The sequence below is a fragment of the Thalassophryne amazonica genome, chromosome 6 (assembly GCF_902500255.1).
Source record: "Thalassophryne amazonica chromosome 6, fThaAma1.1, whole genome shotgun sequence".
Taxonomy (NCBI): Eukaryota; Metazoa; Chordata; class Actinopteri; order Batrachoidiformes; family Batrachoididae; genus Thalassophryne; species Thalassophryne amazonica.
Window position 1 is genome coordinate 6,079,526 of NC_047108.1, and position 26,361 is coordinate 6,105,886.

The window sequence follows — 26,361 nt, forward strand, 5'->3', positions numbered from 1 at the left end:
TCTGCTGTTTTTCCAAACTTGGAGCTTTTTGGAAACACAAAGCCTTTCAGCTGTAAAATAAACCAAATTTCTGAATGTATCTTCACATACGGATGCACAAGGACCTGGATTAATGTTGTTTTTTATGGTGTGGTTTTTTTTTCAGTTCTGAGCACACACGCTGTTTCCAGCTGCTCCGTTCACAGTTCTGTGGCCACAGAACGCACTGACTCTGATCTCTGCTGTTTGCGATTTGATACAAAGAAAATAAGAAATATATTTCTTATTACTTTAATTATTGATTTAAAATTGCAAAACTATGACTCTATAAGCTTGAAATACGATCGAATTGGTACATTTTCAGCAGCATTTCAGTTCATTTTTCAGAAATTCTGTGCTGGGCGGCACAGCCAATTTGTCCCCAAGAGCCCGGCAGAAATTTGCGGTTGCCCAGCGCTGCCCACCGCGGCTAAAACCCTGATACAGAGATGTTCAATTGTATTCAGGTCTGGGCTCAAGGACATTCACAGAGTTGTCCTGAAGCCACTCCTTTGATATCTTGGCTGAGTGCTTAGGGTCATTGTCCTGCTGAAAGATGAACTGTCGCCCCAGTCTGAGGTCAAGAGCGCTCTGGAGCAGGTTTTCATCCAGGATGTCTCATTACTGTACATTACTGTACATTGCTGCATTCATCTTTCCCTCAATCCTGACTAGTCTCCCAGTTCCTGCTGCTGAAAAACATCCCCACAGCATGATGCTGCCACCACGATGCTTCACTTTAGGGATGGTGCCTGGTTTTCTCCAAACATGACACGTGGCATTCACACCAAAGAGTTCAATCTTTGTCTCATCAGCCCAGAGAATGTTGTTTCTGTTTCTGAGAGTCCTTCAGGTGCCTTTTGGCAAACTCCAGGTGGACTGCCATGTACCCTTTACTAAGAAGAGGCGTCCGTCTTGGCCACTCTACCATACAGTCCTGATTAGTATATTGCTGCAGTGATGGTTGTCCTTCTGGACGGTTCTCCTCTGTGGAGATGGGAGTGACCATCGGGTTCTTGGTCACCTCCCTGACTAAGGCCCTTCTCCCCTCATCGCTCAGTTTAGACGGGAGGCCATCTCTAGGAAGAGTCCTGGTGGATCTGAATTTCTTATCTTTACGGAATATGGAGGCCACTGTGCTCATTGGGCACCTTCAAATAAAGGTGCCCAATTAATTGGGCACCTTGGGGATTAAGGGGATTAGAGGATTTCTTACTGCACCTGCGTGAGCAGGGCTGCATGTCTGTCTGCTTGATTGAGTGTGATTTTGGACTTTTGTGCTTGTTTTGGGACTCTTTCTCCTATTCTAGTAATGCAAGTCAGCATTAATAGATTAGTCTACACAAGAGAGGAGTTACAGGCACTGAGAGACTATGCAAAGACGGGAATGCGCCATCAGATTCCACCGGAGCTAAGGCGGAAGTATTGGGGATGCTGAGCTGGATGTAAACACAAGGCTAAAGAGAAGGCTAGAATCACCAGGCGGAGTCTTGTCAAACCACCAATCCCCTCAGTTGTTATTGGGAATGTCAACGCGCAATCGAACAAGATGGATGAGCTTACCGCGTTGTTGGGGACCCAGTGAAGTTACAGAGAGAGCAGTCTATTAATATTCACGGAGACATGGCTAACCAGCTACATACCGGACGCTAATGTAGACCTGCCTGGCTTTTCCACCGTGTGAGCGGACCGGGATCCCAATTCCAGCAAAAAGAGCAAAGGTGGGGGACTCATCTTGTATGCTAACAAGCGATCCAAATCATCTGATGGTTAAAAGTGTGATATGCAGCCGTGATCTGAAGCTGTTAGCTGTTAGCATCAGACCGTCTTACGTACCACGTGAGTTCTCACACGTGATGGCGCTCTGTGTGTACATTCCTCCGAGGGCAGAGGCAGAGGCGGCGCTTCAGTCCATTCACAACATCACTACGGCGCTACAGTCACAGCATCCAGATGCTTTTTTCATCATATCGGGTGATTTTAACCATGTAACTTTGGACAATACTCTCCCTTCTTTCCACCAACATGTGAACTGTCCCACAAGGAAAAATAGGACCATAGATCTGCTATATGCAAATGCCACAGATGCATATAAAGTGTCCCCTCTCCCTCCTCTGGGGAAATCCGATCTTAACCTCATCCATGTGTAGCCCATATATATTCCCAGAGTGAAAAGGCAACCTGTAACTACTAGGGAGGTCAGAAAGTGGACCCCTGAAGCGGAGGAGGCACTTAGAGACTGCTTTGCCACCAGTGACTGGAGTGTGTTTATGAATGCACATGGTGAGGACCTTGAGGGGGTGGTTGGATGTATAACTGACTATTTGAACTTTTGTGTGGATGTGGTGGTGCCTGTGAAACCAGTACAGTGTTTTCCCAACAACTAATCGTGGATAACCTCTGAGGTGAAGCAAGTCCTAAATAAGAAGAAGGAAGTGTTCAGGAGCAGAGACTGTGAGAAGTTGAGGGAGGTGCAAGATGAAGTTAAAATCTGCCTGAAGGAGGCTAGAGAGGCATACAGTAAAAAGCTGGAGAGGAAGCTGGGTGAAAACAACATGCGGGAAGTAGGGATGGGTATCGAGAACCGGTTCCTTTCGGGTATCGTTAAGAAATGATTCGATCCACCGACATCAATAAGCTTTGTGCTTAACGATTCTGTTATCAGTCCTTCAGAGTGGCTGTTGTTTTGGGGGGTGTTTGTCAGGAAAATGATAATTTCTCTACATTGATTACAGACCCTGCAGCGGGTCCGTAATCAACTTTTCTGCAGCGCGGCTTTGCTTTGAACCTTGAACCAACTGAACCAGTAGTTTGCAGATTGAAGCAATGCTTCGATCTGTTGCTTCGTTTATTCTTTCTTTCTTTCGCTTAATTTTCCCCCGCTAAAACCCTAAAGAGCATACGTCTGTGAGTATTATTTACCTTTTCTATGTTAAACCGACCTGTTATAGTCTTCTGAAACAGTTGATAGATGTATTTTATAACTTAAAAACGGGAGCGATGCTAACGTGTTAGCATGTCTATGGCATTTTCAGTGTTAAAAGTTAGCATTAAGCAGTTGCAGCCGTCATCACGTTCGGGTGCATTTGTTTTCAAATTGTAATATTTCTTAAATTTATTTTTGTTTATATATTAATAATCTAATGATTATTATATACAATTTCAGAGAAAGACAAAAAAAACCTGAATAGAAACACAACAGAAAATATAAAAGCAACTAACAATGAACATAAATAAATAAATACATACAGAAATAAATGTTTCCTGTGAACACCTAGTGACTCTCACACCTGCATTTCATCCCTGTCTTATTTAAGTTTAATGACAGTTTGTTTCGGTCAAACCATATTTCAATGTGTTAATTTCGTCAGTGATTTCCTCCAGAACTATCTGCCAAACTAGAAAACTGCTGCATCCTAGTAAGAGCAGAATACTACTGGAATTAATTTGAATAAGGAAAGTTGTTTTTTTTCTCACTAAATGGATGCTGCACTCACTGCAGTTTATTGTCTGGAATAGTCCCAGATTGCATTTCAGAGCTTCTAGAATTCAAACATTTTCGTGCAGGTGGTGTTGGGGGGTAATTTTGGGTTTCAGCTTTTTTTGTTTTTCACCACTTTCATCCCTGAATATGTCAATCGTGAGTCACTTTTGTGCGGATTAAAGTTACTAACTGGGACTCCTGTCTTGTTGTGAGAAAGAAATGAGAATCGTCCTCCGTTCTGTTCACACAGCTCCAAACACTGTGCGGCTCTCTGACGAGTCAAGTTAGAACGATAGAGTCCAGTTGGAATTAATAACTTCAAAGCGAAACACCGTTTTGTTTATTTTTATTTATGTCCAGAGATCAAGGATACAGTGACCAATTTCATATTTATTTACTTTAAGACTCAATGAAATACATACATAAATACATCACCAACTACAAGCCCAAAGCACCTCGTTCTATTGACGACCTGAAGCTGGCCAACGACCTGAACGTCTTCTAGTCACGCTTTGAAGACAAGGACTCACACCTCCCCACCCCCCACACAACTGGATATTCAAACACCATGGACCTCCCCCCTCCCCCCGTTGCCCTCTCCGTCCAAGAGGAGGACGTGAGAAGACACTTCAAAAGGCTGAATCCACGTAAGGCCCCGGGCCCAGACTGTGTCTCTCCTGCCACCCTGAGACACTGTGCTGATGAGCTGGCCCCAGTCTTCACGGGGATCTTCAACACCTCCCTGGAGTCATGCCATGTTCCAGTCTGCTTCAACTCCTCCATTATAGTTCCAGTCCCCAAGAAACCACGCATCACTGGACTTAATGACTACAGGCCTGTGGCTCTCACGTCTATAGTCATGAAGACCTTCGAACGCCTGGTTTTATCCCACCTGAAGTCCATCTCCGACCCCCTCCTGGACCCCCTGCAGTTTGCCTACAGAGCCAACAGGTCTGTAGACAACGCCATAAACCTGGCCCTGCACTCCATCCTGCAGCACCTGGACTCCCCAGGAACCTACGCTAGGATCCTGTTTATCCTGCATTCAACACCATCTTTCCGGCTTTGCTCCAGGACAAGCTTTCTCTGCTCCACGTGCCTGACTCCACCTGCAGGTGGATCACAGACTTCCTGACGGACCAGAGTCAGCATGTGAGGCTGGGAAAGAATGTCTCGAACACTCGGGCTCTCAGCACAGGATCTCCACAGGGCTGTGTCCTTTCCCCTCAGCTTTTCTCCCTGTACACTAACTGCTGCACCTCCAGCCACGACTCCGTAAAGCTCATCAAGTTTACGGATGACACCACCCTCATCGGACTCATTTCGGATGGGGATGAGTCTGCCTACAGGAGGGAGGTGGACCGGCTGGTGACCTGGTGTAGCAGCAACAACTTGGAGCTCAACGCCCAGAAAACAGTGGAGATGATCGTGGACTTCAGGAAAGCCACAGCCCCTCCCCCCGCCCTCCCTCACCCTCACCAACAGCCCCATCACCACTGTGGACTGTCACCGCTTCCTTGGCACCACCATCACCCAGGACCTCAAGTGGGAGTCAACCATCAGCTCCCTCATCAAGAAGGCCCAGCAGAGGATGTACTTCCTGCGGCAGCTGAAGAAGGCCAAGCTGCCTGTCCAGCTGATGGTGCAGTTCTACACGGCCATCATTGAGTCCATCCTCTGCTCCTCCATCACAGTGTGGTACGCCGGGGCCACAGCCAGGGACAGACACAGACTGCAGCGCATTGTGGCCTCTGCTGAGAAGGTGATCGGCTGTAGCCTTCCATCTCTCCACGACCTGCATGTCTCCAGGACTCTGGGCCGAGCAGGTCGGCTCACAGCTGACCCTTCTCACCCTGCACACAGTCTATTCAAGCCACTCCCCTCGGGCAGGAGGCTACGGTCCATCCGGACCAGAACCTCCCGCCATAAGACCAGTTTCTTCCCCTCTGCCGTTAGACTCATGAACTCCTCATAACTCAGTCACCTTAACCTTAACTCTGTCACTTTATCATTTTATCACGGGTCACTTTAGACAATGTACTCTGGTTGTAATTGCACTCCTCCCACTGCACTGTTTTTTTTCTCTTCCTCTTTCTTTCTGTTTTTCTGTTGCACACAGCCTTTCATATTTCATATGTCATTTTTTATCTTATATTTTGTCTTTTTTTGGCACATATTGTATATTTTATCTTAGCATTTTATATTGCTCTCTGTTTAATGTTGCACCATTATATCGAAGCAAAATCCTAGTCTGTGAATCCTGTTCATTGGCAATGGCAATAAACTTCTTCTGATTCTGATTCTGATAGAAAACCTTTGAAGCCTACTTTTAGTACAAAATTCACGAGGTATCGATAAGGGAATCGATAAGGAATCGAATCGATAAGCAGAATCGATAATGGCATCGATATCGATAAAATCTTATCAATACCCATCCCTAGCGGGAAGTCTGGAATGGTATGAAAGCCATTACTGGCTGCTGCAGCAGGGGCAATGTGGGCTGCATGGATCTCCTGTGAGCACAGGAACTGAACACTTTTTTTAATCGTTTCAGTTCCCCCAACGTCCTGATCACTCCCACAGCACTCTCCAGGCTCCTCTGACCAACACTCTCCTGCAGTACTTTCGTGCACCCCTTTGTCTCTGACACAACTGCTCTCTATTTCCACCTCAACTCCTCCCTCATCACGGCAGAACAGGTGACCAGGGAGCTGCGACATCTGCATCCGCGGAAGGCTGCGGGTCCGGACCATGTCTGTCCAAGGCTCCTAAAGGCATGTGCAGTGGAGCTGGGTGAAGCTCTACAGCAGGTCTTCAACCTGAGTCTGCGGCTGGGGAGCGTCCCTTCACTGTGGAAAACATCCTGCATCATTCCAATTCCGACGAAGTCTCGCCCTCGGGAGCTGAGTGACTACAGGCCGGTCGCACTCACGTCGCACATAATGAAAACACTGGAGCGACTGGTTCTGCAGCTTGTGCGACCCCAAGTGCAGGCAGTGAGGGACCCTCTCCAGTTCGCCTACCAGGAGAGGGTGGGTGTTGAAGACGCTGTCCTCTACCTCCTGCACCGCGCCCTGACATACCTGGATGTGGGGGGATGCATTGTAAGGATGCTTTTCTTTTACTTCTCCAGTGCTTATAATACAATACATCTCAGCCTTCTCCAGGAGAAACGTAACATCATGGCTGTGGACCCCCACCTCGTGGTCTGGATTTCGGATTATTTGACCAAGCGGCCACAGTTTGTATGAGTGGGGGTGGGGGGTGTAGGTCCTCTACATTGACCTGCAGCACTGGAGCACCTCAGGGCACAGTGCTTTCACTGCTCCTCTTCACTCTCTACTTTCACTACAACTCCGATACATGTCACATGCAGGAGTTCTCAGATGACACCGCAATTGTGGCATGTATTGGGGGTGAAGAGTGGGAGTATAGGAGCGTGGTGACAGACTTTATGGGATGGTGCCAGCAAAACAAGCTCCTGCTCAACACCACCAAAACAAAGGAAGTGGTGCTTGATTTCAGGCGGGTGCCAGCATCTCTGCAGCCCATCATAATCCACGGATCTGAGGTGGAGGTGGTTTCCACCTATAGGTACCTTGGGCTGTAGCTGGACAACAGGCTGAGCTGGGCAGCTAATATGGATGCTGTCTACAAGAAGGGACAGAGTAGAATATACTTTCTTAGGAGGCTGGCTTCATTCAGGGTCTGCTCCAAGTTATTGTACATGTTCTGTCAGTCCATCATGTCCAGTGTTCTTTTCTACGCCGTTGTGTGTTGGGGGGTGCGAGAAAGAAGGACATTCTGAGGCTGAACCGGCTCATTAAAAAAACAGGCTCTGTGGTGGGACTGTGTCTGGACACTCTGGAGTAGGTGCTGGAGCGGAGAACACTCTCCAAGATCAGGGCAATCCTGTCCAGTCAGAACCACCCCCTGAACTCTGTGATATCCAAGCAGGGGAGCACCTTCAGTTCCAGACTCCTCTCCCTCAAATGCTCCACTGACAGACTGAAGAACTCTTTTGTCCCTCGAGCCATCAGGGTTTATAATGCAGCCACATCAGCCAGGGGCAGCAGACGGGGGGTTATAAATGCCTAAACATAGTCTCAGGTGCCTTGACTCCTGTAACTTGTTGTACTTTGTATACTGTTTTTGTACTACTTATTTATTAACTTGTCTCGGTGCTGTTTTTATTCATTAACTTATTTTTTAGTCATCACAGACTTTGTGGACTGGTGTGAGCGCAACCACTTGTGTCTCAACACCAGTAATATGAAGGAGATGGAGATCGACTTCAGGATGAAACCACCACCTCACCCATCGGTGAACATCCAGGAGAAGGACATAAAGACTGTGGACAGTTTCACATACCTGGGTGTTCACCTCAACAACAAATTGGACTGGACTCACAACACCGTCGCCCTGTACAAAAAAGGTCAGAGTCACCTCCACCTCCTGAGGAGACTGAGATCCTTTGGAGTGAGCAGGCCTCTGCTTAATACCTTCTATGACTCTGTTGTAGCCTCTGCTCTCCTCTATGCTGTCGTCTGTTGGGCCTCGGGCAGCACAGAGCGGGAGAGAAAGAGACTGAACAAGCTGGTGAGGAAGTCCAGCTCTGTCCTGGACTGTCCTCTGGACTCTCTGGAGGAGGTGGCTGAGAGGAGGGTGTTAACCAAGTTCAAATCCATCATGGACAACTCCTCTCACCCTCTGCACCGGACTGTAGTGGAGCTGTGCAGCTTGTTCAGTGACAGACTGAGGCTCCCTCAGTGCAAGAAGGAACAATACCGCAGGTCGTTCCTCCCTGCTGCTGTCAGACTGTACAATAACACTGTGAAATAACCACATGCAATAATATATCCACAAATCAGGTGCAATAACAACTCGCTTACAAATCCCTGCACTAATTTCACCATACCACATCTAAACTCCACATACTGGAAAGAAGATGCTTGTATTTTTTAACTCTAATCATGTTTATATATATGCATATGTATATGTGTATGTGTATAGGTATGTGTGTTATGGAGTGTGTTATGCCTTGGGGCAACTGTTTGTTGTGATTTGGCGCTATATAAAAAAATTGATTGAATTGATTGATTGATTAAATCAAGGCCAAAAGTTTGTAATCTGAAAATAAAAAAAGATTGAAAAAATAAATTTTGAAACTGAAAATTAAAGTTTTGTAATCTGAAAATAAAAAAAGATTGAAAAAATAAATTTTGAAATTGAAAATTCATTTAAAAAGTATTATCAAAATAAAAATAAGTGTAAGATATATACTTTTCAGTTTAAATACATTTTTGATTCAGCTCTGTAATTTTTTTGATCAAATAATTTATTTTCATTCATATTTCTTTTTTTCCACCTTCAGATCTTTTTTCACTTTTCACTTTTCACTTTTTCAGATCTTATTTTTTTAGTTTCAAACTTTTGGCCCTGTTCTGGCATGGGAGGGCGTGGCTTCGATTGAGAGGGGCGTGGAATTGTGAGTAACAGCAGAGCAATCAGTCCTCACATGATGTTGCTTTCAGGAAACGTGGGTACTTTGATAGATAATGACTCTGCTCCCGTCTCCATCGTGGATTACTACGCGGCTGGCGCGTGAAAGAAAATAGACAGAATGAAACCTTATTACGAGGCTTTAAACCCTTGAGATAAAGCTGTTTATTGCGATCAATGTGTAGCAGTTGGTTCAGTGGATCTGTATGTTGTACCGGATAGTGAATTTAATGACGATGTAGCAAAGTTGACCACCCGTAAATCCAAATCCAAAGCCGCCCGGAAGAGCGCTCCGGCTACCGGCGGTGTGAAGAAGCCTCGCCGTTACAAGCCCGGCACTGAGGCGCTGAGAGAGATCCACCGCTACCAGAAATCCACCGAGCTGCTGATCCGCAAGCTGCCGACCAGGTCTGCCTCGCCGGCCTCCTGCAGAGCATCACAGCGGAGCTCTGAAAGTGGAGGTTGGTCTTGAAGTCCTGAGCGATTTCTCTCACCAGGTGCTGGAAGGGCAGCTTGTTGATCAGCAGCTCGGTGGATTTCTGGTAGCAGTGGAGTGCCACAGTGCCGGGCCTGTAAAGGCGAGGCTTCTTCACACTGCCGGTAGCCGGAGCGCTCTTCCGGGAGGCTTTGAATTTGGATTTACCGGCGGTCTGCTTGGTTGTGTCCATATTAAAGCTTCCTTCAGATATGCTGAGCCAGATCTCTATGTGTCACTTAGAAAGCTCGTAACACTCTGTGTTGCAGCCTGTAAAATGAGCGACCTGCCTCATTTTTATGCGGTGATGCTGCGCTGCGTTCACGGTCTTGTGTGGATTTAGGACATATCAGTATTTTAGGTATAGGTGTTACACTTTACAATTTTGCATATTTTCCAGTTTTTAAACATCAAAAATGACCAAGAGTGGTCTAGAATTACTTAATAGACATCTTTAGCATCACTTTATCTACAGGTATCAAGACAATACAGTGGAGAGAAAGCGTTAAGTCATTATCTATCAAAGTACCCACGTTTCCCGAAAGCAACATCATGTGATGACTGATTGCTGTCCTGTCACTCACAATTCCACGCCCCTCTCAATCGAAGCCACGCCCTCCCACACCAGAACGTTTGAAAGTGAAAAAATAAGATCTGAAAGTGAAAAAAAGATATGAAGGTGAAAAAAGAAATATGAATGAAAATAAATTATTTGATCAAAAAAATTACAGAGCTGAATCAAAAATTTATTTAAACTGAAAAATATATATCTTACACTTATTTTTATTTTGATAATACTTTTTAAATGATTATAAAATTCAGGAACAAACATTGAATTTTCAGTTTCAAAATTTATTTTTTCAATCTTTTTTTTATTTTCGGGGGAGGTGATGGTCTAGTGGTTAAGGTGTTGGGCTTGAGTCCAGAAGATCATGGGTTCAAATCCTCGCCTGACTGGAAAATCACTCAGCGTCCTTGGGCAAGGCCTTTAATCCCCTATTACTCCCGGTGTGTAGTGAGTGCCTTGTATGGCAGTACCCTGACATCGGGGTGAATGTGAGGCATAATTGTAAAGCGCTTTGAGTGTCTGATGCAGATGGAAAAGCGCTATATAAATGCAGTCCATTTTATTTTCAGATTACAAAACTTTAATTTTCAGTTTCAAAATTTATTTTTTCAATCTTTTTTATTTTCAGATTACAAAACATTTGGCCTTGATTTAGCTCCATAGTGTGTGCATATGTGTATGTGTGTATGGGTGTATAATGTATGTGTGTGTGTGTGTATATATATATATATATATATATATATATATATATATATATATATATATACACACATACATATTCTATTTCTATCTCATTTCTTATGTCTTGTACAGTTAATTCAAGACAATCCCGTTTCAGAGGTCTACAGACAATTCCTCGACTTCATGCTTGGTTTGTGCACTGACATGCACTGTCAATTGTGGGACCTTATATGTAGACAGGTGTGCGCCTTTCCAAATAATGTCCAATCAACTGAATTTACTCCAGGTGGACTCCAATTAAGCTATAGAAACATCTCAAGGATGATCAGTGGAAACAGGATGCACCTGAGCTCAATTTTGAGCTTCATGGCAAAGGCTGTGAATACTTATGTACATGCAATTTCTTAGTTTTTTTAAATAAATTTACAAAACTCTAAAAAAAAAAAAAAAAAACTTTTTTCACCTTGTCATTATGGGGTATTGTGTGTAGAACTTTGAGGAAAAAAGGAAAATAGAACGTAACATAACACAAATGTAACATAAATGTGGAAAAAGTGAAGCGCTGTGAATACTTTCTGGATGCACTGTACGTTATTTTTACGTTAATATAAGACACACTGCAGTCACTGTTAAACCATCTATTGTGTTTATGATCAATATTTATATTTATGGTGTCTTTTTTCCTTGTTGAGATGCATATATGAATGAATGACTCTACCATACTTAAAAATGTAGTCATTACTTTTCATACTATTTTGTTTGTCTAAAAAAATGTCCACAGTTCATGATTATGTTAATCAATAAATCATCTCATCTGAAACAACAACAAGATAAGCTATGGTTTTAATTTACAGATGAACATCAAAGATTTCTGATGAAGCTTTTTTTTAACTTAAAACTATTTTAATAAGTTTTCTAATGTAAGAAACAGTTTTAATTTCAAAATATACAGTAATCAGAAATTAATCTTGAATTAAAAAAAAGAAAAAGAAAAGAAAAAAGAAAAAAACATTTGTAAGGATTTTCTTTAGAAAACTGCTGTTCTGGTGTTCCTCTGACATACATTTCTGCACTCTGTAGTCTTCCGTGTTTGGGACTGATACCTCATTTCTATTTGACGTGTGAAGCTACGTCACAGCGTGCAGCTGAACCTTGACGGGAGTGATTTTGATGTCAGGCGGCAGTGTGTACTTCCAACAGAGCGGCATGCAAGCTCGGTTTTTGCGCATCGCACTGCGATACAGCGTTTACACGACACTTCTCACTGAAAATAATGTGCACTTGATTTCAGTGCAGAAGGTTCCCAGTTCAAACCCCACCCGTGCCACATTTCTCCATCTAATGTGGAGCTGCATCTGGAAGGGCATCTGGCATAAAACCTGTGCCAAATCCTGTCGACCCTAAGTGCAAACAAGGGAGCAGCCAAAAGCCCCTTTCACATAGGTGTATTCGTAGAGCTGCTCATTTTGGCGGATCCTCTACGCCGAGTTGAGCAGCTCTCCACCCACTTTTAGCAGCTCTATGTTGAGTTTTTTCTCTCTGCACAGCAGTATGTTGAGGGCTACACGTGTAGGATGGAAGCAATTAAGCTTGTTTTATTTTCTTCCAGCGTAGAGCGCTGGACACAGTTTTAAGCAGGTCTGCGCAGCACAGCGTTACTGCATGCAAGTCTGTGCAACACTGCACTTCTGTGCACAACCAAAAACTGAGTGCGTCAGCTGGAGAACATGAGCACACAGCCCACAGCACCTGTGTGCTCAGAACAGGGAATCAAACCTCAACTCAGAAATCCAGAAACACAACAAAAACAGCAGGTCGCTCACTCGCTCTCTCTCTCGCGCGCGCTCTCCCTCACTCTCTCTCTCTCTCTCTCTCTCTCTCTCTCTCTCTCTCTCTGTGTGTCTGGTCAGACCTGTGACTTTAAAATAAAAGCGCACTCGCTGCATGTCGGTGCGCTCATCAAACGGCCTGATCGATCAGGTCTGATCAAACCTGTGACTTTAAAATAAAAGCCCACTCGCTGCATGTCGGTGCGCTCATCAAACGGCCTGATCGATCAGGTCTGATCAAACCTGTGACTTTAAAATAAAAGCCCACTCGCTGCATGTCGGTGCGCTCATCAAACGGCCTGATCGATCAGGTCTGATCAAACCTGTGACTTTAAAATAAAAGCCCACTCGCTGCATGTCGGTGCGCTCATCAAACGCCCTGATCGTAGTAATGCAACTGTCCATTGTTTTCCAAGTGCAGTGATGTTGTTCTGCACAGCCAGCAGGAGTGAACTGGGTTTAAATAGCGGCATGGTACACACGACTGTGTGCACACATTAAAAAAACAAACACAAGCAGCTGCATGTATGAAACGAACATGGAAAAAGGATGAGAACGCGCACATTTTGGGCGTATTTAAATGAAACACAATGCTGCAATACGCAGCTCTACGAATACGCCAATGTGAAAGGGGCTAAAGGGGCTTTACTAGAACGAGGGGTGCCGTGTTTGCATGTGTGAAAGGCCATTAAGGAGCTGTTAAAGACATTACTGCAGCTGTGACATTATCCAAAAAAGTCTTTACTAATGTCAGGAAATGAAAAACAGGAAGACAACTAATGTTTTGTATTCACCTCCTTTAGACAATGGCCAAACATTTCCTTTAAAACCATTATTAATTATGTAAATATGGAGTTAATTCAGAAGATTGGGTGCATGACACAGTGCACACATGAATTTGGTATGTAAAAGTTAGAAAAAAAATTAAATCTATCTATTGTTTAATGTGCAGTGTACACACACACATATATATATATATATATTCCTTCCAGATTGTTACAAAAATGTTTTTCTTCAGTTCTTGCGAAATATGTTTAAAAAATAAATGCATCTTATACTCTGGTGCAAGTTATAGTCTGAAAAATACAGTAAGATATTTGCTAATTCACGTTTTGTTTTGAACTTCTGTGTGTCCACACTGTACATACAATATTGCGAGCAGAGAAGTTGCGTATTGGGTCTTCAGCAGCCAGAGACACGGAGCTGAGCATGATGAAGACCAAAATGAGGTTAGTGAAGATCTGGTGGTTCATCAGTTTATGACAGAAAACACGAAATCTGCAGAAAAAACACATGAAGAAGAAATGACTTAAGGACTTTAAACTGCACCACAGAAATTGTTTCAGTTTGATAACACTCCATTGTCAATGTCAGTGTCAGCTTTATTTATATAACACATTTACACAGGCAATGGCCTCCCAAAGTTTAAAATAGGCACAACAATAAAAACAAGAGCAATCAGAGATTTCTGATGCTCATGAATTTGGATCCAGATAACCTCTGAAATTCAGTGGTGTCTTCCATGCCTTAATATCTATCTGTGGTGCGAATTTGCTGAGAATCCGTGAAGTAGTTTTAAAGTAATCCTTCAAAGCCTATATAAAGTGAACTTGATCCAGAATCCGGATTCGGATCCGGAACACCTCCAAAATTTAATGGAGCCTTCCATGGCCTAATATGTACTTGTATCTCTTTTGAAAATTTTGTAAAAATCTGTGCAGTAGCTTTGACGTAATCCTGCTAAAAGTAATCCTTCAAAGCCTATATAAAGTGAAACTTGATCCAAAATCCGGATTCGGGTCCGGACTACCTCCAAAATGTTATGGGTTCTTCCATGGCCTAATATCTATCTGTGGTAAAAAGTTTGTCAAATTCATGCAGTAGTTTTGATGTAATCCTCCTAACACACAGACAGACAAATATGGCGGATGTAATAATAGAAAGCAGTACTTGTAAAAACAATAAAAACAACAACAATAATACAGTAGAATAAAACAGATAAAAGACCCAATAAAAGTGGTTTTACTTGGCCAAAGGCCAAGGTCAACAGGTGAGACTTGAGAAGCATTTTAAAACTGGAAAGGTCCGCACCATGAAGGGTAGTGCGTTCCACAAAGTGGGAGCCACAACCGCAATGGCTTGATCTCCTCTAGGTTTTAAGAAGGATCGAGGAACGTCCAGAAGCATATGATTCACTGACCTAAGGGCTCTGGAGGGCTGGTGCAATCTAATAATGTCAGAGAAGTATTCAGGGGCCAACCCATTCAGACACTGAAAAAAAATTATAACCTTAAAATCAATCCTGTACCTAACCTGAAGCCAGTAAAGGGAAGAGAGCACCGGATTATGTGCTCACGCTTCTCTGTCCCGGTTAGGAGTTGAGCTGCTGTATGCTGCACAAGCTGTAGAAGTTGAGCTGGATGGATGGATGGATGGATGGATGGATGGATGGATGGATGGATGGATGGATGGATGGATGGATGGATGGATGGATGGATGGATGGATGGATGGTTGATGCAAACATACAAGGAGTTACAGTAATCTAAGTGAGATGTAATAAAAATGGAATTGAATGAAGTTTGTCCAAATTAATTTAATAAGTTGGCTCAAATGAAAAATATTCCCTGTTTAAATTCATCAACCTTGTCATGATTGGGTCTGTGGGGGGGGTTATTCTTTATTGCTTTGGGTTTGCATTTAGTTTTGCACAGGGGTTTTGGTGGCTGGATTTCTTTTGTGTTGTTTGGTGTTGGGCGTTTCCCTCCTGTCTGCCCTTCCTGTGGCCATGCCTCTTTCTGGATCTTTCCTCTCACACCTGTGGTGCATTTACCCTGATCACATCCCCTTTATTAGTCAAACCTGCTTCCTCTCTCACTTGCGAGATTGTTGTGCCTTGTGCCTCATTTGAGCGTTTGTCTTCAGAGTTTTTCACAGTCCTGTTTTTGCTTTATCGTGTATCGACCTGTCTGCCTGTTTCTGGAACCTGTCTCTGCCAAATGCTTCGGTTACTGTTGATATTTTTGGACTGTCTTTTTGTGTACCGACTCATGCAAGTCCTGACATTAAACTCTGTGAAGCTGAGACCTGAATCCTGCATTTGTGTCCGATCACTTGGTGCCGTCTGGCCCGTCAAACCTATTTCATTGTTACAGATTTAAACACTTCATTCAGTTGGTTTTCAGTGCAGATCGGTCACGTTTGGATGGTTTAAAGGCACACGGCCAAAATGTAAACACTGTAAGAGTTTCCCTCGATGTTGGAGGATCAACCTCGTGACAGGAGCAGTAGGTTCAATTCCCAAACCAGATAAATCTGAGGAGTGTAAAGAGAAAGAACAGCACGTACCCCAGTACTAAAGTGTTCTTGAGCAATGCTGTTTAATCCCCAATGGATGCTATTAAACAATGAAGTCATATATATATATATATATATATATATATGTGAGGAAAATAAGTATTTGAACACCCTGCGGTTTTGCAAGTTCTCCCACTTAGAAATCATGGAGGGGTCTGAAAATTTTCATCTTAGGTGCATGTCCACTGTGAGAGACATAATCTAAAAAAAAACAAAAAAAAACTCCGGAAATCACAATGCATGATTTTTTTAATAAAATTTATTTGTATGTTACTGCTGCAAATAAGTATTTGAACACCTACCAGCCAGCAAGAATTCTGGCTCACACAGACCTGTTCATTTTTCTTTAAGAAGCCGTCTTATTCTGCACTCTTTACGTGTATTAACTGCACCTGTTTGAACTTGTTACCTGTATAAAAGACACCTGTTCACACACTCCAACCTGTCCACCATAGCCAAGACCAATGAGCTGTCTAAGGACACCAGGGACAAAACTGTAAACCTGCACAAGGCTGGGATGGACTACAGGACAACAGGCAAGTAGCTTGGTAGAAGACAACAACTGTTATGATTATTTATTAGAAAATGGAAGAAACACAAGATGACTGTCAATCTCCTTCGGTCTGGGATGATTCTGAGAAAGCTCAGAACTACACAGGAGGACCTGGTCAATGACCTGAAGAGAGCTGGGACCACAGTCACAAAGATTACATTAGTAACACATGACGCTGTCATGGTTTAAAATCCTGCAGGGCAGCAAGGTCCCCCTGCTCAAGCCAGCACATGTCCAGGTCCGTTTGAAGTTCACCAGTGACCATCTGGATGATCCAGAGGAGGCATGGGAGAAGATCATGTGGTCAGATGAGACCAGAATAGAGCTTTTTGGAATCAACTCCACTTACCATCTTTAGAGGATGAGAACAACCCCAAGAAAACCATCCCAACCATGAAGCATGGCGGTGGAAACATCATACTCTGGGGTGCTTTTCTACAAAGGGGACACGACGACTGCATCATATTGAAGGGAGGATGGAAGGGATCATGTATTGTGAGATTTTGGCAAACAACCTCCTTCCTTCAGTAAGAGCATTGAAGATGGATCATGGCTGGATCTTCCAGCATGACAATGACCCCAAACACACAGCCAAGGCAACTAAGGAGGGACTCCGTAAGAAGCATTTCAAGGTCCTGGTCTAGTCTCCAGACGTGAACTCAATAGAAAATCTTTGGGGGGAGTTGAAACTCCAAACCTGAAAGATCTAGAGAAGATCTGTATGGAGGAGTGGACCAAAATCCCTGCTGCAGTGTGTGCAAACCTGGTGAAAAACTACAGGAAACATTTGACCTCTATAATTGCAAACAAAGGCTACTGTACCAAATATTAACATTGATTTTCACAGGTGTTCAAATACTTATTTGCAGCAGTAACATACAAATAAATTATTAAAAAAAAATCATACATTGTGATTTCCGGATTTTTTTTTTTTTTTTTAGATTGTCTCTCACAGTGGACATGCACCTAAGATGAAAATTTCAGACCCCTCTATGATTTCTAAGTGGAGAATTTGCAAAACCGCAGGGTGTTCAAATACTTATTTTCCTCACTGTATACTCAGTGAAATTTGTTTCTGTTTTTCTTTTGTCTTGGTTTGACATGCAAGTATTACCCTACCTTCTGTTTGCACATGTACCACTACTGCCAGGAAATTGCTAATTTTCCCATGCATATATATATATATATATATATATATATATATATATATATATATATATATATATATATATATATATATATATATATATGTACATATACACACTCAAGAAAAATATAACACTTTTGGTTTTGCTCCCATTTTGTATGAGATGAACTCAAAGATCTAAAACTTTTTCCACATACACAATATCACCATTTCCCTCAAATATTGTTCACAAACCAGTCTAAATCTGTGATAGTGAGCACTTCTCCTTTGCTGATAATCCATCCCACCTCACAGGTGTGCCATATCAAGATGCTGATTAGACACCATGATTAGTGCACAGGTGTGCCTTAGACTGTCCACTATAGAAGGCCACTCTGAAAGGTGCAGTTTTGTTTTATTGGGGGGGATACCAGTCAGTATCTGGTGTGACCACCATTTGCTTCATGCAGTGCAACACATCTCCTTCGCATAAAGTTGATCAGGTTGTCAATTGTGGCCTGTGGAATGTTGGTCCACTCCTCTTCAATGGCTGTGCGAAGTTGCGACAACGAACTGGAGTCAGGTCGAGACCCCGATGAGGACGATGAGCATGCAGATGAGCTTCCCTGAGACGGTTTCTGACAGTTTGTGCAGAAATTCTTTGGTTATGCAAACCAATTGTTTCAGCAGCTGTCCGAGTGGCTGGTCTCAGACGATCTTGGAGGTGAACATGCTGGATGTGGAGGTCCTGGGCTGGTGTGGTTACACGTGGTCTGCGGTTGTGAGGCTGGTTGGATGTACTGCCAAATTCTCTGAAACGCCTTTGGAGACGGCTTATGGTAGAGAATTGAACATTCAATACACGAGCAACAGCTCTGGTTGACATTCCTGCTGTCAGCATGCCAATTGCACGCTCCCTCAAATCTTGCGATATCTGTGGCATTGTGCTGTGTGATAAAACTGCACCTTTCAGAGTGGCCTTTTATTGTGGGCAGTCTAAGGCACACCTGTCCACTAATCATGGTGTCTAATCAGCATCTTGATATGGCACACCTGTGAGGTGGGAGGGATTATCTCAGCAAAGTAGAAGTGCTCACTATCACAGATTTAGACTGGTTTGTGAACAATATTTGAGAGAAATGGTGATATTGTGTATGTGGAAAAAGTTTTAGATCTTTGAGTTCATCTCATACAAAATGGGAGCAAAACCAAAAGTGTTGCGTTTATATTTTTGTTGAGTGTATATATATATATATATATATATATATATATATATATATATATACATACACACATACGAGGTCTGTCCAAAAAGTAACAGACCTTTTTATTTTTTTCAAAAACTATATGGATTTGAATCACGTATGATTGCATCAGCCAAGCTTGAACCTTCGTGCGCATGCGTGAGTTTTTTCACACCTGTCGGTTGCATCATTCGCTTGTGAGCAGGCTTTGAGTGAGCACTGGTCCACCCCCCTCGTCGGATTTTCATTGTGAGGAAAATGTCTGAATGATATGGAGCTTTGCTGCATCAAATTTTTCCAGAAACTGTGAGAGACACCCAGGTGGACACCATTCGCTAAATTCAGATGGCTTTCAGGGACGATTTTATGGGGATCACACAGATTGAGGAGTGTTACAGCCGGTTTAAAGACCGCCCACAGACATGAATGAGAAGCAGGGTCATGCAGGGCATGTCCAGCCGGCCCCACGTGTGTCCTGCCTGACACGCGTGTCTTGTGGATGGCGTGCCACAGGACAGACACCGCGTCATGTGGAAAAGAGCTCACGTGGGTGACGTGACATTCAGATCGCCCGCTGCATGTTATGATCTGACGGTCCATTTTATCTGAGGTAGCCTGTCAATGTGCACACTGTGCGTGAGCTCGCTGCAGCCCATTGCAACAGCAATATATCTTTTTATGTATGTCCACGTGAGGACATCAAGCAGACACATGCGTGTCACAGTGGACGGTTGTTAGTTCATGTCCGTCCAAACACAGCATGTGTTCTCCAGCTGGGATGTCCAGAACCACAGATCTCCACAGCTGTTCCTGTCAGCAGACACACCCCCTGTCAGTTCAGAGCACACACCAACGTGTCACTGTGTCTGTTTGCAAAGCCACAGTGGTGGGGGAACTTAGACAAATTTCACATCCAGCTCGAAAGCAATCGTCTGCTGACTGTTGTCTTGCTAATAGTCAATCAATCAATCAATCAATTTTATTTATATAGCGCCAAATCACAACAAACAGTTGCCCCAAGTCGCTTTATATTGTAAGGCAACGCCATACAAGCAAGGCCATACAAGGAAGGAAAAACTCCCTTTTAACAGGAAGAAACCTCCAGCAGAACCAGGCTCAGGGAGGGGCAGTCTTCTGCTAGGACTGGTTGGGGCTGAGTGAGAGAACCAGGAAAAAGACATGCTGTGGAGGGGAGCAGAGATCAATCACTAATGATTAAATGCAGAGTGGTGCATACAGAGCAAAAAGAGAAAGAAACACTCAGTGCATCATGGGAACCCCCCCAGCAGTCTACGTCTATAGCAGCATAACTAAGGGATGGTTCAGGGTCACCTGATCCAGCCCTAACTATAAGCTTTAGCAAAAAGGAAAGTTTTAAGCCTAATCTTAAAAGTAGAGAGGGTGTCTGTCTCCCTGATCTGAATTGGGAGCTGGTTCCATAGGAGAGGAGCCTGAAAGCTGAAGGCTCTGCCTCCCATTCTACTCTTACAAACCCTAGGAACTACAAGTAAGCCTGCAGTCTGAGAGCGAAGCGCTCTATTGGAGTGATATGGTACTATGAGGTCCCTAAGATAAGATGGGACCTGATTATTCAAAACCTTATAAGTAAGAAGAAGAATTTTAAATTCTATTCTAGAATTAACAGGAAGCCAATGAAGAGAGGCCAATATGGGTGAGATATGCTCTCTCCTTCTAGTCCCCGTCAGTACTCTAGCTGCAGCATTTTGAATTAACTGAAGGCTTTTCAGGGAACTTTTAGGACAACCTGATAATAATGAATTACAATAGTCCAGCCTAGAGGAAATAAATGCATGAATTAGTTTTTCAGCATCACTCTGAGACAAGACCTTTCTAATTTTAGAGATATTGCGTAAATGCAAAAAAGCAGTCCTACATATTTGTTTAATATGCGCATTGAATGACATATCCTGATCAAAAATGAATCCAAGATTTCTCACAGTATTACTAGAGGTCAGGGTAATGCCATCAAGAGTAAGGATCTGGTTAGACACCATGTTTCTAAGATTTGTGGGGCCAAGTACAATAACTTCAGTTTTATCTGTTTAAAAGCAGGAAATTAGAGGTCATCCATGTCTTTATGTCTGTAAGACAATCCTGCAGTTTAGCTAATTGGTTTGTGTCCTCTGGTTTCATGGATAGATAAAGCTGGGTATCATCTGCGTAACAATGAAAATTTAAGCAATGCTGTCTAATAATACTGCCTAAGGGAAGCATGTATAAAGTGAATAAAATTGGTCCTAGCACAGAACCTTGTGGAACTCCATAATTAACCTTAGTCTGTGAAGAAGATTCCCCATTTACATGAACAAATTGTAATCTATTAGATAAATATGATTCAAACCACCGCAGCGCAGTGCCTTTAATACCTATGGCATGCTCTAATCTCTGTAATAAAATTTTATGGTCAACAGTATCAAAAGCAGCACTGAGGTCTAACAGAACAAGCACAGAGATGAGTCCACTGTCTGAGGCCATAAGAAGATCATTTGTAACCTTCACTAATGCTGTTTCTGTACTATGATGAATTCTAAAACCTGACTGAAACTCTTCAAATAGACCATTCCTCTGCAGATGATCAGTTAGCTGTTTTATAACTACCCTTTCAAGAATTTTTGAGAGAAAAGGAAGGTTGGAGATTGGCCTATAATTAGCTAAGATAGCTGGGTCAAGTGATGGCTTTTTAAGTAATGGTTTAATTACTGCCACCTTAAAAGCCTGTGGTACATAGCCAACTAATAAAGATAGATTGATCATATTTAAGATCGAAGCATTAAATAATGGTAGGGCTTCCTTGAGCAGCCTGGTAGGAATGGGGTCTAATAGACATGTTGATGGTTTGGATGAAGTAACTAATGAAAATAACTCAGACAGAACAATCGGAGAGAAAGAGTCTAACCAAATACCGGCATCACTGAAAGCAGCCAAAGATAACGATACGTCTTTGGGATGGTTATGAGTAATTTTTTCTCTAATAGTTAAAATTTTATTAGCAAAGAAAGTCATGAAGTCATTACTAGTTAAAGTTAAAGGAATACTCGGCTCAATAGAGCTCTGACTCTTTGTCAGCCTGGCTACAGTGCTGAAAAGAAACCTGGGGTTGTTCTTATTTTCTTCAATTAGTGATGAGTAGTAAGATGTCCTAGCTTTACGAAAGGCTTTTTTAGCCCTCCGTAAAGCTAGGACATAGTGTGAATGGTGTGAATGGCCGCACATTTTCTAAGTGCCATGCGAGCGGTTAGATGTTAGATGTTCGTATGTGTCAGCTGGAATTTGGCCGACACCTGCAGTGAGAAGGTTCAATGGGCTCTCATAGCGCACACTCTGTCTTTCAGCCACTGGTGTGCGCAAATAGTTGTAGCAACAGGTGTACAAGGCATTGGAGGCAGCTACGATTTTATATCAGAGCAATTGTCATGTCTTTTAAGTATGAAAGTGTCTAAACATTTCTGTGGTGTTGAGGTTTTTGTCACAAAGTGATAAAATATAAAACAGGCACCAGTGGTTGTAATGTACATACAGGGCTGTCACCAATGTGATCCTGCATTTGACTGCGATTGTTGGTACTTAGTGCAGATTCAGTTGGATTAATACTTTTGACTCACGGATTTGTGCTGCTTAAGATGAAGAAGGCGCTGCCCTCTGGGATGGGTGGAGTCTTCTCCTTGATGGTGAGATCAGACAGCCGTTGGCGACGGGGCCCAGATGGGACCTCTGGGAGGTAGTCGTTACAGTCGTCATCACACACTATAAAATATATTTTGTTGGGGGTGAAATCACTGCATATCATCCTTTAAATTGTTCTATCTTATATAACCCCTGGCAAAAATGATGGAATCACCGGCCTCGGAGGATGTTCATTCAGTTGTTTAATTTTGTAGAAAAAAAGCAGATCACAGACATGACACAAAACTAAAGTCATTTCAAATGGCAACTTTCTGTCATGGTTTGTGGTGGCTTGACCCTGAAAGTCGTAGGATGCAAATGCAGACTCACAGACACAGGTGTTGGAGTAAGGAAAACGTAACTTTATCTGGTAAACTGGCAATTGAGGGCTTAAATACTAGTGGAAGAATCAGACTGTGAAATGAGGAAATGAGGATATTGCGCAAATGCAAAAAAGCAGTCCTACATATTTGTTTAATATGCGCATTGAATGACATATCCTGATCAAAAATGACGCCAAGATTTCTCACAGTATTACTAGAGGTCAGGGTAATGCCATCAAGAGTAAGGATCTGGTTAGACACCATGTTTCTAAGATTTGTGGGGCCAAGTACAATAACTTCAGTTTTATCTGAGTTTAAAAGCAGGAAATTAGAGGTCATCCATGTCTTTATGTCTGTAAGACAATCCTGCAGTTTAGCTAATTGCTGGCGACGAGATGGAACGGCTCCGTGGCATTCGTGCTCTCAGATGTCTGCCCAGCTTTCATCTTGGCCTCAGGCCCCACCACCAACAAAAACAACAGAGAAACAGCTGATCCGCCGGTACAGCCGGGGACCACGTGACCGCGAGAGCTGGCTGCGACCAATCACGCTCTGCCCAGCTGACGCGAAGGGGATGACATCATCAAGTCGGATTGGTCTATTGAATGCGCGCTCGATAGCAAACAAAGCTTTTTCTCTCAACGAGCTCTTTACCAGGGAGAGCTTGGACTTCATGTTCCTCACAGAGACGTGGCAGAAGGACAGAGTTTTTTTACTTAAACAAACTGTGCCCTGTCAGCTGCTGCGCTCTTGGTAAGCTCCGCCTCTCTCGTAGAGGTGGAGGTCTTGCTGCTGTGTATCAGGATAGATACACATGCAGAGTGATTGACACTGAACACTTCTCTTCTTTTGAGTCACAAGTAATAAAGGTTGGCTCTTTAAACTCTTTTTACTGTATCTTAATCTATTGCCCTCCTGGCCCTGCAGGGGTTTTTCTACATGAGTTCAACAGTTTTTTATCTTCTCTTATCAAATTAGAAAGAGTTTTAGTTCTTGGAGATTTTAACCTACACATTGATGATACTACGTCCAACCCAGCACTGGAACTTTTATATATGATTGAAACTTTTGATTTTAAACAACATGTATCAGGCTCCACCCACTCGAAGGGTCATACTCTGGACTTGGTGTTTTCTCTTGGCCTACACATCACAAATATGCATGTGGAAGACGTCCACCTGAGTGACCACAGCTGTATTTTTTTTTCAGGTTGATGTTCCCCCTGACCCTAGGCCTGTCTCTAAAAGGGCAGAAAGGAGGATCATTACACAAACTACAGCTGACAGATTTTGTGCCTTATTTCATCCCAGTGCTTTTAATGACTGTACGGATGTCAATGATCCTATGCATCATTTTAACTCTCACTGTGCCACATTATTGGACTTGGTGGCCCCTTTCAAAACAAATAATGTCCATGAGAAGTCATGTCCATGGATAAATAACAGTATCTTGGAGTTAAGACTGTGTCGGAAAACGGAGTGCTTGTGGAAATCCACGCACCTTGAGGTCCATAGGTTACATCTCAGGGACCTTATTTCCACGTTAAATGATGCATTAAGAGAGGCAAGATCTAAATATTTCCATCGCCTGATAATGTCCAATAAGGGAAATCTGAAGGTGCTTTTTAACACAATTAACTCTCTCGTGTCCCATGCTGCCTCTGCAACCTCTGAGTTTTGTAAAGGAGATGGCACTGACCTCTTGGAGTTCTTTGTTGATAAGGTCAGACACATAAAAAAATGCCTTTACTGACCCCTTGTGGTCTGGCCCAGTCCGGCCTGAACTGCCACTACAGGTCTGGTCGTCTTTCAACCGAGTGTCACTAGAAGACATTGCAGCAGTTGCAACTAAAATGAACCTGACCTCATGCCCATTTGATGTCCTTCCCTCCAAGCTTTTTTTTAGATACTTTTGACTCAATCGGGCCATGGGTCATGAAAATGTTCAACATGTCCCTGTCATCCGGTCTCTTTCCGAGCTCATGTAAACATGCTGTGGTGGAACCAAGACTCAAAAAGCCTAACTTGGACCAGTCTGAGCTTAAGAATTTCCGGCCAATATCGAAGCTCCCCTTTCTAGCAAAAATACTGGAAAAAGTGGTCACAAAACAACTAACGTCTTTCCTTGTGATGCACAACATCTATGACACTTTTCAGTCAGGCTTTCGGAAACACCACTCCACCGAGACCGCACTACTGAGAGTGTCTAGTGATATCATGATGGCCGCTGACGCAGGAAGATGCACGGTCCTAGTCCTGTTAGACCTGTCCGCAGCCTTTGACACCGTCGACCATAGCATTATGGTCAACCGGCTGCACGATCTGGTAGGGTTGTCGGAGTCCGTGCTGAAGTGGTTTGCCTCATACTTGGAGGAGAGGACCTTTAGTGTGTTGGCTGGCCATAAACTATCGAAAACAGCGGCTTTACAGTATGGTGTCCCGCAAGGTTCTGTTTTGGGGCCACTGCTGTTTCAATTGTATGTCCTTCCCCTCGGCCAGTTGATTCAGGACTTCGGGGATATTTCCTACCACCTGTTTGCGGACGACTTACAACTGTACTGTTCCTTTAAGATTTCAGAAGTCCACAAATTGAACTCTTTATTTGACTGCCTGTCACAGGTGAAGAAGTGGCTTAATGGAAACCGTCTGCAACTGAACTGTGAAAAAACTGAGACACTTATTGTTGCCCCTGACAGTGCTATTCCTGTTATCAGGAGCCTCCTTGGTGACTTGGGCTTAACGGCAAAAACAAGCCTTAGAAACCTTGGAGTTATTTTTGATGAAGGAATGTCCCTTGCTCAGCACGCAAGCAAGCTTGTGAAGAATTGCTTCTTTCACCTGTGAAATATCGCCAAACTTAAACAATTGGTGTCACAGAAAGAATTAGAGGAAATCATCCATGCCTTTGTCTCCATGCGGTTGGACTATTGCAACAGCCTGTTCACTTGCCTGGGTAAGAAGGAGATAAATCGGTTGCAGTATGTCCAGAACTCTGCTGCGAGGCTTCTGACCCGCACCAAGAGGAGAGCCCACATCATGCCTATCTTGGAATCCCTCCACTGGCTCCCTGTTGCCTCCAGAATTAATTTTAAAATCTTGGTTTTGACTTTCAGAGCACTACATGGTCAGGCTCCTGATTACATTGCTGACTTGATTCAGCCTTACACCTCAGCCCGCAGCCTCAGATCTTTAGGTCAGAACCTGTTGATGGTTCCTCGAACCTCCTTTAAAACTCGAGGAGACCGATCTTTTAAAGCCGTAGCACCTCATCTCTGGAACGAACTCCCTCCGTCCCTGCGATCCCTGGACTCTGTTGAGATGTTCAAAAAGCAACTAAAGACTCTACTTTTTAAACAGGCTTTTCATGGCCAATAATCTTTTAGTACTGAGTGTTTTACTGTATATTTTTATTGTTTTACCTTGTAAAGCGCTTTGTGACCCCTGTCTGTGAAAAGCGCTATATAAATAAAGTTTACTTACTTACTTACTTACTAATTGGTGTGTGTCCTCTGGCTTCATG

At 43.2% G+C, this 26,361-nt stretch overlaps 1 protein-coding gene across 19 annotated transcripts in view; it reads right to left on the minus strand.

Annotated features, from left to right (window-relative positions):
* Positions 1-26,361, minus strand: part of cacna1db (calcium channel, voltage-dependent, L type, alpha 1D subunit, b) — a 497,403-nt gene that overhangs the window by 163,878 nt on the left and 307,164 nt on the right. For all 19 annotated transcript variants that reach the window (XM_034171706.1, XM_034171704.1, XM_034171703.1 and 16 more), the window contains 2 exons: positions 22,459-22,600; positions 13,706-13,835 (listed from right to left, as the gene is read on the minus strand). In XM_034171706.1, the coding sequence (XP_034027597.1) occupies positions 13,706-13,835; positions 22,459-22,600 (272 nt within the window). The remainder of the gene's footprint in view (positions 1-13,705; positions 13,836-22,458; positions 22,601-26,361) is intronic.